This window comes from Thermochaetoides thermophila (assembly GCF_000221225.1).
Source record: "Thermochaetoides thermophila DSM 1495 unplaced genomic scaffold scf7180000011822, whole genome shotgun sequence".
Taxonomy (NCBI): domain Eukaryota; kingdom Fungi; phylum Ascomycota; class Sordariomycetes; order Sordariales; family Chaetomiaceae; genus Thermochaetoides; species Thermochaetoides thermophila.
Genome location: NW_006383038.1, coordinates 1,896,961 through 1,911,046, shown reverse-complemented (window position 1 = coordinate 1,911,046; position 14,086 = coordinate 1,896,961). Strand labels below are relative to the sequence as shown.

The window sequence follows — 14,086 nt, the reverse complement described above, 5'->3', positions numbered from 1 at the left end:
CTACGCCAGTTCCCTCATGACCTCCCCGACAGCCTTCTTAGCCATCCTCTTCCTCTGCTCCTCCGGCATCCCAGCCGTGGCATCCCTCACAGCCTGCAGTTTTCTCATCATCCTCTCCAGCTTCTCAACATCCTCCTCACCAAGTTCCCCTCCTTCTTCCTCCTCCTCGTCGTCATGCTTGCCACCCCCTCCCCCCAAGATTGCCTTCTTCAACTCGTCCAAGTCACCCTTGTCAAAACTGAAGTCCATGTTTTCTGGGTCGAAGTCAAACTCCCCATCGCTCCCTTCACCTTCCTGTCCCTCCCCTTCCAGGTTAGCATCCCCCCCTCCCCTCCTTGAAGGCCGCCGCCGCCGCCGCCGCCCCCAGACCAGTCATTGCTCCCCAACGCTTCCAACACCCTTTCCAAGCCCACCCTCTCCCCGAATTTATTCCTTTTCTTCTCCCCCTCTTTGTCCTTCTTATCCTTAAGTGCTGATACCGGAATATGAACGAACTCCATCCCGTTTTCTGCACATAGGTCCTCCCATCCGTTTAAGACGTCTTCACCATCGTCATCATCAAGTTGAGAACCAGCGCTGGCTGGGCCGACAACGCTGATGCCTATGGCGAGGGTCACGCCGTCCCATTCCCAGCCTCCTAGGCCCTGGTGGATTAGGCGGCCGATTTGGGTGATGAGGTCGCGTGTTAGCGAGGGGGAGGGGATAAGGGGAGAGATCGGATCTGGTAATGCGAGTATCGTGGACGGCTGTGTCGAGGCTGTTGGTTCAGGATCTGAAGATGAGGGCGGAGGTTGAGACGGTTGAGGAACCGCCGCTGCTGCTGGGAGTGAGGACAAAGTAGGTGTTACTGAGGGAGGGGGGATGACAAAGACGAGGATTAACCCCCCTAGCACGGCAAGCACTTCTTTGGCTTCTTCGGAGAGGAAGGTGGAGGCCCATTCTGAGGCTGGGGATGGCGTTGATGAGGATGATGACGCTGCATTATCTGTTGAAGAAGAGGAAGGGATCAAGTCGATCCATATCGGTACTGAGGCGGTGTAGTACGGTGTTGAGAGAGTGATGTGGTGGGTTGTGCCCGCCAGGGAGGACGAGTCCTGGTCTGGGCTGAGAGATGGTGAAGGGGCGGTTCCGGTGAGGGCTGTGAAGGTATGTGGTTAGCAAACATAAACTTTGTTTACTGAGGACGATGCAAAGGCCAAGTGTGATTATAGGTGGGATGATTGAGATGTGCCGATGTGAGTGAGGGGAGAGTGAAGCTTGAAGATACCCTTGATCACATCGCTGAGATGGTTGGCCGAATCGGCCAGAGAAACGGCGAGAATGCGCCGGGGATTAGTGATCTTTTTTTGTTCTCGGGGCGGCATCTTTGTATCTTCTAGAAAGCGTGGTGTAAGTCGGTGGAACGTTGGTGAGTTTCAGTCGCTCAAAGCTGACGATGAATGAGAGTGGAGGCGGGGCAATGTGGGGAGCATTGCCGAGACCCGCAGTACGAAAGAAATCGGTCATCTCGAGTCCTCTAACAAGTCGGCTGATTTAAGAGTCGAATAAAACAAAAGAGAACTTACGATGATTTCTCATTAAATAATTAAGAAAATGAAGTATGTGTAGAACGCTTTTTTTCCCCAAGACTCTGGAAAGAATGGCTCAACTTGCTGGAGTTTCCTAAACTCTTCTGATAATGGTGTCCAGAGATGATGCGACTTCCAAAGTGTGCCGACTAGATATCTCGACTTACACTGAGATAAACAAGTGGCTTTTCACCGACTTTCCACAAAATTTCTTTAATGTCTAAGTAGATCCATGTTGTTTATATTCTTCATGTACAGAAATATATCTTCTGTATCTCCTCTAACTGTAATGTCATCCTTTCTCCTCAGACTAGAACTCCCACACAACAGCATCGCATACACTTACACCTAACAGCGAGATAAAGCAAACATGATCGTCGAACTGTGACCTCTCTGTCAAGGCGGAGTCAGAGGTGGCTATTGCCATAGCTGATGCCGTCAACATCGACAACAACCTGCCCTCCCTTCCTCGAACTCCTTTGCTTATGCCCTCCCCTATCCAGAGACCTAGCCCCAGTCCCAGCCTGCGGACTCAAAATACTATGTTAAACTCGAAAACGAACCGAAGCTCACACAAGATGATCTTGTCATTCCCCTCAATGTTTATGATCTCAACCAGACCAATGACCCCAAACCCACTCCCACCGAAAATGATAATATCACCCTTCCCCAATTCTCCCCAGTCATCCGACCCTAGCTCCCGTTCTCCCCTCAGTCTCAGTCAAGTGAAACTGTGGTCACCAGTTGGCTTGGGCAACTGCTTGTACTACTGACTGGCGAGTTCTTACGTTCCCCTTCCTGCTGCGAGGAATTCATCTACCTTATATACTCAGAATCCTTTTTCGTCTCCTTTACCGAGGGCCTTTCAGTCCTTCATCAGTGATTGTCAGTGTTGGTGGTTCTTAGCTCTGACAACCGGTTGTCAGAATCCCGTTGTTTCCTGTTGGCTGTTTCGAACCTTGCGTGAACCACGTATCTATTAGTCCTTTTTGTCTGATCCCACTTTTCTCGCTTAGTGCTCCCTGTTGTTCGTAACAAGAAATCAATAGAAACGTTAAAAAGTTACTTAAATAGTAAGAAAAATCGATCAAAGAAGTCTGTTAAAAGAGGCCGGTTGAATAAAAAGATAAGTCAGTTAAGAAATAGAAAAAAAAGTATCAGCTAAATAGAAAGGATCTGAGGCGGGTATAAGATAAGAAAACTGGTCGAAGCAAGCTTAGAAGCGAGGCAAGGTCGCTTTACCCAAGCCAATCAATTCGATAGAAAACATGACGAGTGCTCAACAACAGTCGAGAGGAGTGGTCTTTACCTCACCGTTAAGTGCTGGACACATACTCTTCATATACATAGCAAAAGCGCATCTTCACTCATAACAATATACAAAAGATATCTCTCGAACTACGACATGACTTTTGTGTGAAGAGCCAATTCTATTATCTATCCCGCGCTGTTGTGATGCCGCTGTCTATCTACAACTCTCATCAAAAGTATAAAGTCCAAGAGGTCGCCCGATGTCGAATCCTAATCCAAAATCCAGAAAACCAGATTATATACCAGAGAGGGGTATCACGTAATAACCACATTACACATGGTCCCATCACAACACACCTATCTTTTCATCCATTCTTCCCTTCCCAAACGCCCACCTGACCCCATCACCGCCCCCTTTGAGCCCCCCTCCCCCTCTCCAAAGCATGCACGCGCACAAGAGAGAGGATGCCCTCCTAGCCAGAGACTTTCATGCCCCCAGCCCACGACAGACATCATATCATATCTCTTAGAGATAAAAAGGGGGAAATGATCCAGAGAGGGGGACGCAGAGAGGGGAGAGGCCGAGTGTGTGTCCCCATAGTAACCTGATAATCGAACAAAATCGTCTTGTTGTTTTGTCGCCCAAAAAATAATAGCCAAAGCAGGGTATCCAACCCCAACTAGTCCAGACCCAACCCAAGCAGGCCTCTATATATATCCTTATCCAAAAAAGAACAACCCTCTTAACTTTTCCTTGATCCCTTCTACTTAATTCCCCGCCCAAACCCCATCCCTCATCAATTCAGCAGCCTCCTAGTTGCTCTCACCCTGCTGCTGAAGTTGATGAGTCCGACGATGATCCAACATCGCAGAAGGATGCTGAGTAGGCGTGGGAGTAGCCGTAGCCCAAAGCTGCCCCCCATCCGACCCCAAAGGCTCCTCTGACTCGCGGCTGCTTGCATAACTTATGAGGACATCCGCGCCTGTAGCATCCGCAAGAGTGGGCGTCGGCACGGTATTAGCGGGCGTAGGCTGGGCTGCGGAAACTGTTGACGGATTGGAGAACAATGTGGGGGGCCCAGCGAGTTGGTTGATGAACTCGGCAAACTCGTTGTCGCCGTTGCGAGGGGGAAGTCTCATATGAGCAACATGGTTTAGTGCCGCAGCCCGGGTCGCAGACCCGGCCATCATGGGGGCAGAACCGGTGCCCGCGACAGGAGCCGGAGTTGAACGGAGCGCATCCGTGATCGCGTTGTCATACAGAGGGAGAAAAGCCGAAGGAGTCTGGACAGTCATAGGAGACGCTGCCGGGACTGTTGCTGTAGTCGAAGGAACCGTTACTTTAAAAGTCAGGACGGTCGACGGGGTTGGTCCTTGAGCAGTCGGCATAGTCGAAGTCCCGTTGATTGGAACAGATGCTCCAGTCAAAGAAACTGGCGCTGAGGCAGTCGGTATGGTAGAAGAGGTTGTATCAGGAATAGTTGCTTCAGAGGTGGGAACCGTCACTTGAAGTGTCGGCACATTCGCAGGAGCCGTAGCTGGAACAGCGGCCGGTTTGGAAGGAAGGGTCATCCGGACAGTATCCGGTGTCGAAGGGGCCGTGACCGGAGCCGCAACAGCGGGGACTGTGGCTGGAGAAGTGGCCGTGGTAGTAGGAGCAGACGCTGGAATAGGGTTCGCGACCGGATAGCGGCTGGTCGCTGTCTGCCGGTTGTAGTCGTTGATGATCTTCTGGGCCATCATTTCATCAAAAGAGACCATTGACGCGTTCATGTTCAGGCCGATATCGATATCGAACATGGAGTTCTCGTTGGCCATAGCTTCATTCATGGTAACGTCCATTATGTCGACGTTCGAATCGGCGACATTGAGGTTGACGTTCGACTTGGGAGCGGCTATGTTGACATCGGTCCTAGAGTTGTGAAGAGGGTTGACGACGGTATAGACAGGGGTTGCAGGGCTGAACGGACTGTTGCCTGGGGCATAGTCCAGATCGGCAGGTACGTTCAGGTAGGGATGAGTTCCGCCGTATTCCACGTCAAAGCCCGGATATTCCCAATGCATTTGCCTCAGGAACCAGGGCATCTTCGGCGTGGTGCCGTCGCGGAGGAGCAGTGCCTGCTCACGCTTCTTCCAAGCTTTGCTCAGGAAGACGGCCAGAGTAAAGTTTGTCTTGTCGGCCAAGTTCATCAGCTGGGGATAGCAATGGTAGGCCTGACTGACTTGCTTCCAAGCTCGGTCGACAAGCGCGCCCTCCGTGCGGTGACAAAGTTGGCCAACCATGAACGTGAACACGTCCATGTTAAAATGGTGCATGGCGAACCAACGGAAACCAGTTCTCTCCGCAGCCCAGTAATTGGCGTCGCTGTGCTCAAAAGCGGCGACAGCTAGGCGAAAGGCGTTGTCTTGGGGCGAGCGGATTTCCTGGGACAGGTCTGACTGAAGGCGCGGGGGCGTCAGGATATCCTTGAGCTTGTCAACGACCTGGTCGCGCATGCTGTGCACAAACTGGTGAACGGGGCCAGCTTTGGGATCGCAATTTTTGTCGAGGATTTCGGTCAAATCTTTGCTTAGTGTATCGAGCTTGCGCCGGTAGGAAAGGAGCTGCGTGTTGCGAGAATCATTTGCCAAGTCAGATTCGGTCGGCGGTTCCATCAAAAAAACAAACTCGAGCGGCATGTCGAGGACAAACTGGATGAACCTGTGTGACAAAAGACACCAGATCATTTCCGTCGGACCTTCACGGTCTTGGAAAGGTTCGGTGGCCGAGGGATCCATATCGCTGTCATTGAGGTTTTTGGGAAGCTGGACATCTCCAGTCTTGGTGAGCATGCTGTGGCCAAGCCCGGACATCATGGCACACTTGAAGTCCAGGATGACAAGCTGCCACCAGAGACGCCGGCGAATTTCGGTCTCAAAGGGCGACAAGCCCAGTTTCTCACCGTCGCGATGGAGGCCTAGCTTCTGAGCGATGCGGATCACAAGCCCATTGACGATCCAGATGCTGTGTTGGTTGTATCGGCCATGCAGAGATATCTACCGCGAGGGTCAGAAGCTGACAGACGATTAAGAAACTAAGAAAGCACTTACCATGTAGAGAATAAGAGCCTGAAGCATCATCAAGTCCGAGCTCCCAAGGATGTTGATTTGGGAAAGGGCTGATTTGGCACCAGTCCGGAAGCGGCCCTCCACCTCAAGCTTGGGAAGCCCGAACATAAGGTCGCACTCGTCAGGGGTCATCGACATGGCAGCCATGGTGAAAATGGCCAACGCCAAAGCTTCCAAGTTCTTGGGAATCGCGGTGGGCTTCTCGATAGCCTGCATCATGAGGGGATGCATTGTGGGGACGTGGATGATCTTCGTCAGCGGATTAACCCTGTCGAGGAAGGTTTGCCAGAGAGAACGACCTAGATTGGGTTCTGGCCAGATCTCCTTCAGCTTGATCTGTTCGTCCAGTGTGTGGTAAACAAGGAACGAGGCCAGGTTATCTTCCCCATAGGTGTTGCCATTGGTGTCCGGGGTGTCTTCATGGGCCATCATTTCTCTCATCGCGCGTAATTCCTCGTAGACAGTAGCCAGGGGGCCATCCACAAAGCGGACATTGCCATGCTCGTTGATCAGCTTTCCAGGAAGGTCCTTTACTTCCCAGCTCGAAGCCGAGTCGCCTTCCTGAGGCTGGCTCTTGTTTTCGACGGACTGTATCTGGCTAGCATACTGTCGGAGCATCTCTTCGCATCTGGCCAGCCTCTCCTGGAGGTCCTGGTTGGGCTTTTTGCGCTTTCTAGCCGGCGCAGGCGTGGCTGGGATGCACTGAGAGCCAGACTGTCCATAGTTAGAAAAAAAATCAACTAAACCCGGGTAACTAAACACACCTTGTTGCAGTTGGCGCATGGAAATTGTCTATCGCACTTGATCTTCCGCTGTTGGCACATCGTACAGGCCAAGATGCGTGGAGGTTTGCCCGTGGGGGGGGCTGGAGGGCCAGACGCCGTTGACGCCTGACTCGGCGACCCCATCTGCTCCGGGGCAGGAGCAGGGGAAGTCATTGTGAGGGTTATTTGGTGAGTAGAAGAGGTGAGCGAAATACGGGATAGGGAGGCAGAAAGAGCGATAGCGGGACGAGAGCAAAAAGTGAGAGAGCAAGAAAGCAATAGAGTAGTGAGTTGTATCTAAGATGGCAGTGTGTGTGTGTGTGTGTGTGTGTGTGTGATATGTAACTGCTGGTATGTGGTATGTGCTGTGTATAGTAGATGCAGTTGTAGTTGTTGAGTAAGTGTCGGATCGTAGAGAGCGTTGTGGTTGTGGAATGTGCGAAGCGATAGTTTGTTTGCTTTTGGAAAAAAAAAGGGAGAGATCGAAGCAGGCCCTGAAAGTTTCAGGGTCCCAGACTGACGCGTTCTAAAATTCTAATTAAAGAAATAAAACAAAAAACACGAAAGCAAAAACAGAAATGCAAAATGCGTGTTTGAAGCTTGTGATCACTGCAATTCTGAAAGATCGGTTGCGTGTACGCGTTGTTACATCGAGATGGGACGAACATGTGCTGTCATAACCTCGTGAAGACCCGGACAGTAAAAGCACCCAACGCTCCGGGTATGTGTGGCTTGGAGGGTACCTCTTTGGGTATCAAGGGTCGGCAGACAACGAGCCGAACCGGTGCTGAGGCTGCAAGATAGGGCCGGTAAGGGGGGCAGCGGGGGTTATGTTGCAACAACTGATGGACTACCTGGTTGGTAGGCTGAGAAAAGCTGCCCAGAGGAAGCGAAGAGCTTCTGAAAATTGCTTGTGACGGACACCACTCAAGATGGCAATCTGGCAGCCAGCACAGCTCCGGCAGCTCCCGCCAGGCTCCCTCCCGCCGAATCCAACTTTTAGGGACCGTGATGCCCACTTTTGCTGGGTAAATGCCCGAAGTGACGTAAGTAGGCCCCCTGCTCTGATCCGATCGAACTGTCTAAGCCTGCTTTTGATTCACGAGGACCGCGGTTGAGAGCCGTGATCCGATTGGCGAAGCAACGGCCTCTTAATTTTCACAGGGTTCAAATGCATCCAAAACAGCATGGGTCTATGTGCTTTCTGGGTATTGGGACGAATGTGTTCGTCGTATTGCGCGTATCGTTGCCAGGGAGATTGGGCGTTTCGTCTGTTCTCGACGAGTGCCGCGAGCAGTTCACGTGCTGTCGGCGTATTCCAAGATCTGGGAGATCGATCGGATAAAGATGGATGGCAATTCGCTGGTTATTAAGGTTAGCTCTGTTGGCTCTTCGATTCGAATGCGGGTTGCGCGCGGGTAGCTTCGTGTGCGAAGACAGAGATGTAACCTGGCGATCTCAAAGCGAAAACGAAGGCTCCAGTCTGCTCTGTGAAATACTCGAGAAGGTCTGACACGGGCGCCAATCTTGACAGGAATGCTTCAGGCCATGATCGTGCGGTAGATGAGACCCGCAGGATGACAGATACCTTCGCTAGAGACCATGGACGGGGTTTATCTTGGAATCTGGAAGCATCGATCTCTGCCAGCTTTGCCAGCTTGTCTGGAGTGGCCCCCTGTACTCCTGACGGAGACTTTTTAAATCGGGTCCCCAGCAACTACGGAGTACGGGGTTGGAACCATCCGTCGCACGCTGAGGGGAAGGGAGAGCCGCCCTCTGATTGGCCACTAACCTCCGACAGTAATGCCAAGACCGGTTTCCGCGTATTCCGCTGCCCAACCTAGGCACGTCTCTGCGCTGCAGAGACACCGCGTCTGCGGGCTGGCGCTGGCACGTTACACCGATTCCTTTACCTCAAGCCTTCGACATGGCGTTGTGATCGAAGACAGCATTGACTTCGATCCAGGGCCTCTTTTTTTTTTTTACTCGAGGATCTGCAAAACGTATGAAGTCATACTTCGAGACGGTGAGCTATAAATGTCTCATACCCCGCATACATGCTGGACAGGCGGAGGGGCAGCACTTGTCCGGGATTATCCCGCGCTGGCTATAAGCCATGCAGCTTCGTGAGACTTTTGAGCAGGCCGGTGCTTCTGCATGCTTAACTAAATCAGCTTATGTTAGGCCTCAAGTCCACGGATGCTTGATCTTCCGGACGAGCCGAGTCAACGATCTCTTATAAATCGACGGTCGCTACGTTCCTGGTATGCCTAGGCATCCTGTTAAGTTGAAGAACACCGTGTCGAGATGCATAATTGTGCGGTAGGTTGCCCAGTAAGAGGGAATAGAAGCATAGAACATCGGAATCAATCCGCATAGCAGAGCCACAATTTCGCGTCCACAGCGAGATAACTCAACGAAGTGCTATGGTTTGCAGAAAAGCAGGCCAACAATGGAATGATAACATATCGATTTGCTGAAAGCGTACCAGAGTTGGGATATCTATTGGTCGGAGACAGATTGTTTGGCCTCGGTTGCCAGATCGAGCTCTGTTGCAACCGCATCTTCTGGAGGATTGCTGAGCCCTTTTCGTGACTTTCCCCTGAGCCTGTAACATACACCGTAAAAGTACAGCGCCAAGAACAGCCCTGCGACCTTGTCAGCGCGGCCCGCATGCCAAGCTTGCCCCACAAAAATTTTGTCAATGTTTGAAACGGCTGACCAGTCAGAGCCCATGCATTTGCCATTGTGCCATTGCCAGCAGCGCTCCGATCCCGCTGGCCGGCTCGACTCCATCTCAACACTCGGCGATACGGGAATGAGAGAAGTGTCTGGTTCACCAGAATCACCATGATCGTGCCTGTGGTATGTGACAATCACGCTGGCCATGAGAAGACAACTCGAAGCTTGCTGACACTTGCTCAATTGCACAGAGAAGGACCCTGGCTCTGGCCGCCTCCAGGGGGAGTCGTCAAGCCCTCCTCATCGCCCGGACGGCGACCACGACCACTTGGAGACCTGTTGCCGCTCGCCGGCCAGTAACAGCCTGTTTCGCTGCTGTTCCCTTCAGCACAGCAGTCCGTCTTTGCAGCCAGGATGCCTTCCACGCCCAGCTTGAGAATGGCGCCCCGCTGAAGAGCAACCTGCCGCCCGTCCCTCAGACGCTTACCGAAAAGATCGTCCAGAAGTATGCCGTGGGCCTGCCAGCGGGCAAGAAGGTCAAGTCCGGTGACTATGTGACTCTGGGTGAGTATACAGAGGAGTGCTCGCTTCGTACTACGAAGAAGAATGCTGCTGACTCTAAATAGCCCCTCACCACTGCATGACCCACGACAACTCGTGGCCCGTCGCTCTCAAGTTCATGTCCATCGGCGCCTCCAAGATTCACAACAACCGCCAGATCGTCATGACCCTGGACCATGACGTCCAGAACAAGAGCGAGGCAAACCTAAAGAAGTACCGTCAAATCGAGGAGTTCGCCAAGAAGCATGGTGTCGATTTCTACCCCGCCGGCCGGGGTATTGGCCACCAGATCATGGTTGAGGAGGGGTACGCCTGGCCCGGTACCGTCACTGTGGCTTCCGACTCCCACAGCAACATGTACGGCGGTGTCGGCTGCCTGGGCACTCCCGTGGTTCGTACCGATGCTGCCAGTATCTGGGCCACCGGCCGTACCTGGTGGCAGATCCCTCCGATCGCCAAGGTCACCTTCACTGGCGTCCTCCCCCCCGGCGTCACGGGCAAGGACGTCATTGTTGCCCTCTGCGGTCTCTTCAACAAGGATGACGTCCTGAACCACGCCATTGAGTTCACCGGTTCCGAGGAGACCATGCGCAGCATCCCCATCGATGACCGTCTTACCATTGCCAACATGACCACCGAATGGGGTGCCCTAAGTGGTCTGTTCCCCATTGACTCGGTGCTGCAGTCGTGGCTACGGGCCAAGGCAACAACCTCGGCCATGCTGCGCCCTGAGCTGGGTGATCAAGCTCGGTTCACGCACGCTAAGATCGACGAACTAATCAACAACCCGCTCACTGCCGACCCTGGCGCAACCTACGCCAAGGAGCTCTACCTCAACCTGTCGACGCTGTCCCCCTTCGTGGCCGGCCCTAACTCGGTCAAGGTTGCCACTCCGGTTAAGGACCTCGAAGCCCAGAAGATCAAGCTCGACAAGGCTTATCTGGTCTCCTGCACGAACTCTCGTGCCTCAGACATCGCGGCTGCTGCTCGCGTCTTTCGCGAGGCTGCCAAGGATGGTGTCATCCCTAAGATTGCGGACGGCGTCAAATTCTACATCGCCGCCGCATCCCTGCTCGAGCAACAGGCGGCTGAGGAAACCGGTGATTGGCAAGTCCTGCTCGAGGCCGGCGCCGAGCCCCTGCCCTCCGGCTGCGGTCCTTGCATCGGTCTGGGCACTGGTCTGCTCGAGCCCGGTGAGGTCGGCATCAGCGCCAGCAACCGTAACTTCAAGGGCCGCATGGGCTCGACCGAAGCCAAGGCGTACCTGGCCAGCCCCGAAGTTGTTGCGGCGAGCGCCCTTAAGGGCTACATCGCCGGTCCCGGCTGGTACCAGAAGCCAGAGGGCGTCGAAAAGGTCATTGTTGGCGAGGGCAGCGGCAACTTCGAGCAGGACAAGGCTCGCAGCATTGAGGATGCCCTCGACAAGCTCGTCTCGCAGGCCGATAATATCATCGCCAACGCCGAGAAGGACCTGTTCGGCGGCGCCTCCGACGCGGCTGCTGCTGCTGAGGAAGAGGAGACCCTGACCGAGATCTTGCCCGGCTTCCCCGAGAAGATTGAGGGCGAGATCGTCTTCTGCGACGCCGACAACATCAACACTGATGGCATCTACCCCGGCAAGTACACATACCAGGACAACGTCCCCCCGGAGAAGATGGCCGAGGTCTGCATGGAGAACTACGACAAGGCCTTTCGGGAGATTGCTCGTCCCGGCGACATCCTCGTCGCCGGCTTTAACTTCGGCTGCGGCAGCTCCCGCGAGCAGGCCGCTACCGCCATCCTAGCCAAGAAGATCCCGCTTGTCGTGGCCGGCAGCTTTGGCAATATCTTTAGCAGGAATAGCATCAACAACGCCCTGATGGGCGTCGAGGTGCCCCGCCTGGTGAAGCGCCTGCGTGAGACGTTCAAAACTAAGGATGGCGAGGAGAAGGTGCTTACTCGGCGCACCGGCTGGAAGCTGACCTGGGACGTGCGTCGTAGCAAGGTCATTGTTACGGAGGGTGAGGGTGGCCAGACCTGGAGCCAGAAGGTTGGTGAGCTGCCGCCGAATGTGCAGGAGATTATTGCCCGGGGTGGATTGGAGAAGTGGGTTAAGGCCCAGATTGAGGCTTGAAGGAAGGAAAAATGGACCCGGGTGTGTTGGCGGGGAGAGGGGGGAGGGTTAAGGAGAATAATCGTCAGGGTTGTGTTTAGGTTGTGTCGTGTATTCTCTCGTGTACATAGATAGTCCCGTTGCGGAATGATACCACGTTTTTGTCGAATTTTGGTTGGAGGTAATCATGCCGGGCTCTCAGCAGTCGTAACGGCCGGAATGGCTGTTTCGCTTTCACTGGCTGCATCGGGAGCCGCACTCTCCTCCTCCTTTGACTCGTCGTCCTTGTTCCCATTCTCAACAACAACCACTGCCCTTGTTGGAGCCAAATGCGCGGGTATCAACGCCCGGCGCTTCGCACTCCTCACGGCATTGGTATGTTTCCTTCCCTTAATGTGCTTCTGCCATAGTTCCTCCGTCACGAGGGTCTTGTTGCACAGCTCGCACACTTTGTGACAAGGTGTGTCCTTCTTCCCAGCCCGCGCAACCTTCTCCGCCAGCACCTGGCGCGCCGTATCCGACACCTCTTCAGGCTTCGGCAGCGGCTTGCATGCCAGGAACTTGGCGGCGAGGTCAACGCCCTTGTTGAGGACCTCGTCGTGCCAGCGCGAGATGTCGGTGCTGTCAAGGAGGTAGAACCGATCGAGGAGATTTTCTTCTTGGAGGGAGGTGATTGTCTTCATGGTAACCCAGCGAACTTGGGTTTTTGCGTACTGGCGGGTAGCAATCTTAGTTTCTTCGATGCCGGCTTGTTTGAGTTTTTCTAGGTTCGGGTCGGAAGGGTTCTGCCGGAGGGTCGAGAGGTATGGCTCGAACTGCCGGAAGCCGATGGACTGCCAGATACCCTTAGTCCGGTCGACCGTCTCGCAGGCGGATAGTCGGCTCTGGAGATAGTCGTACATTTCGGAGACTTCGTCTAGAAGGCCGCGCTCGACCATCTTGTCTACGCGCTGGGCTAGGCGCTCCTTGAGTTCCTCTTGGTGGGCATACAGCCAGAAGAGAAGGACTTCGCCGATTTCGAGCTCTGGTGCGCCATTCGACCCATTGGTTCCAGACTTGGCCTGCAGTTTGCGGTTCCGCTGCTCTTCGTAGATTTCGGACGCACGACGACCAGTCGCATAGTAGATCTCGAGTGAGTGTCGGATTTTACGGTCGTCGTTAGGGTGCCATTTGGCCGCCATCACGGGGTCGACTTCGCGCAGCTTCGCCAGCACCTCTTCTGTGGGCGCTGTGAGGATGGGGTACCTCGCAGCAAGGTCGCGACTCCATAGCTTGCCTTCGGGGTCGTCGTTGTCCTCGACCAGTTTGCCCTCGAAGAGCAGGCTGTCGAGATAGTACGAAGTACCGCCAACGACGATAGGAAGCTTCCCACGGGCCCGAATCTCATCTATGATGCGTGTGGCGTCCCGCTTGAAGTGGGCAACGGTCCAAGGCTCCTCATCGAGCTCGATGCTGCCGAGCAGATGGTGGGGGATACCGCGCTGCTCCTCGACAGTGAGCTTGTTGGTAATGACGGGCAGGCCGCGGTACATCTGCATCGCATCTGCGTTGATGATCTCGCCGTTGAACCGCAGGGCCAGCTCGACGGCAAGCTGCGCTGTGTCAGCCGTGGCGTCGAACCATCACGATTGTCAAGGATTCATTATCACGGGCCGCGCGCGGGGGGAACACCCACGTCCGACTTGCCGGTACCGGTTGAACCGTAGATGATGATCAACGGTTTCATCTTTTTAATTTTGAAAGTAATGGTCGGTCTGCCCGACCACAACGCTGACAGCAATCCTCGGGCGAAGCCAAGACGATGGAGGAGGAAGCTCATGAGGTTGTCCTCCCAAAAACAGTGTGATTATTTTGTCTCCTCGCCAGGTGGTGGTGGTCGCTTCGCATAAAAACCGGCTCCAAAATGATCCAACTTTTGGGGGAATTTTGTTGGAGATCAGGGCTTGGCATCGCGGCGGGTGGAAAAGTGGGGTGAATCTGGAAGCTTTGCCCCTGTCAAATCCGGGACATTCTATCGCACAGGCCACAGCCCAGCCGACCTCAGCCGCCGCAGCCAGCGC

At 54.1% G+C, this 14,086-nt stretch overlaps 4 protein-coding genes across 4 annotated transcripts; 1 reads left to right on the top strand and 3 right to left on the bottom strand.

Annotated features, from left to right (window-relative positions):
* Positions 1 to 1,364, bottom strand: CTHT_0069610 (uncharacterized protein; the record flags this gene model as incomplete). Its single annotated transcript, XM_006697176.1, has 3 exons — positions 1 to 228; positions 291 to 1,138; positions 1,268 to 1,364. 3 exons carry the CDS (start codon positions 1,362 to 1,364, stop codon positions 1 to 3), a joined length of 1,173 nt encoding a protein of 390 aa, XP_006697239.1.
* A 2,268-nt stretch (positions 1,365 to 3,632) lies between these two features.
* On the bottom strand, positions 3,633 to 6,865 carry CTHT_0069600 (uncharacterized protein; the record flags this gene model as incomplete). Its single annotated transcript, XM_006697175.1, has 3 exons — positions 3,633 to 5,855; positions 5,910 to 6,641; positions 6,692 to 6,865. The coding sequence occupies 3 exons, from the start codon at positions 6,863 to 6,865 to the stop codon at positions 3,633 to 3,635; spliced, it is 3,129 nt and encodes a 1,042-aa protein (XP_006697238.1).
* Positions 6,866 to 9,541: 2,676 nt separating this feature from the next.
* Positions 9,542 to 12,047, top strand: CTHT_0069590 (uncharacterized protein; the record flags this gene model as incomplete). Its single annotated transcript, XM_006697174.1, has 3 exons — positions 9,542 to 9,556; positions 9,625 to 9,937; positions 10,000 to 12,047. 3 exons carry the CDS (start codon positions 9,542 to 9,544, stop codon positions 12,045 to 12,047), a joined length of 2,376 nt encoding a protein of 791 aa, XP_006697237.1.
* A 164-nt stretch (positions 12,048 to 12,211) lies between these two features.
* On the bottom strand, positions 12,212 to 13,752 carry CTHT_0069580 (tRNA isopentenyltransferase-like protein; the record flags this gene model as incomplete). The annotated part of the gene is made up of 2 exons (XM_006697173.1): positions 12,212 to 13,618; positions 13,702 to 13,752. 2 exons carry the CDS (start codon positions 13,750 to 13,752, stop codon positions 12,212 to 12,214), a joined length of 1,458 nt encoding a protein of 485 aa, XP_006697236.1.
* Between the last annotated feature and the right edge of the window lie 334 nt (positions 13,753 to 14,086).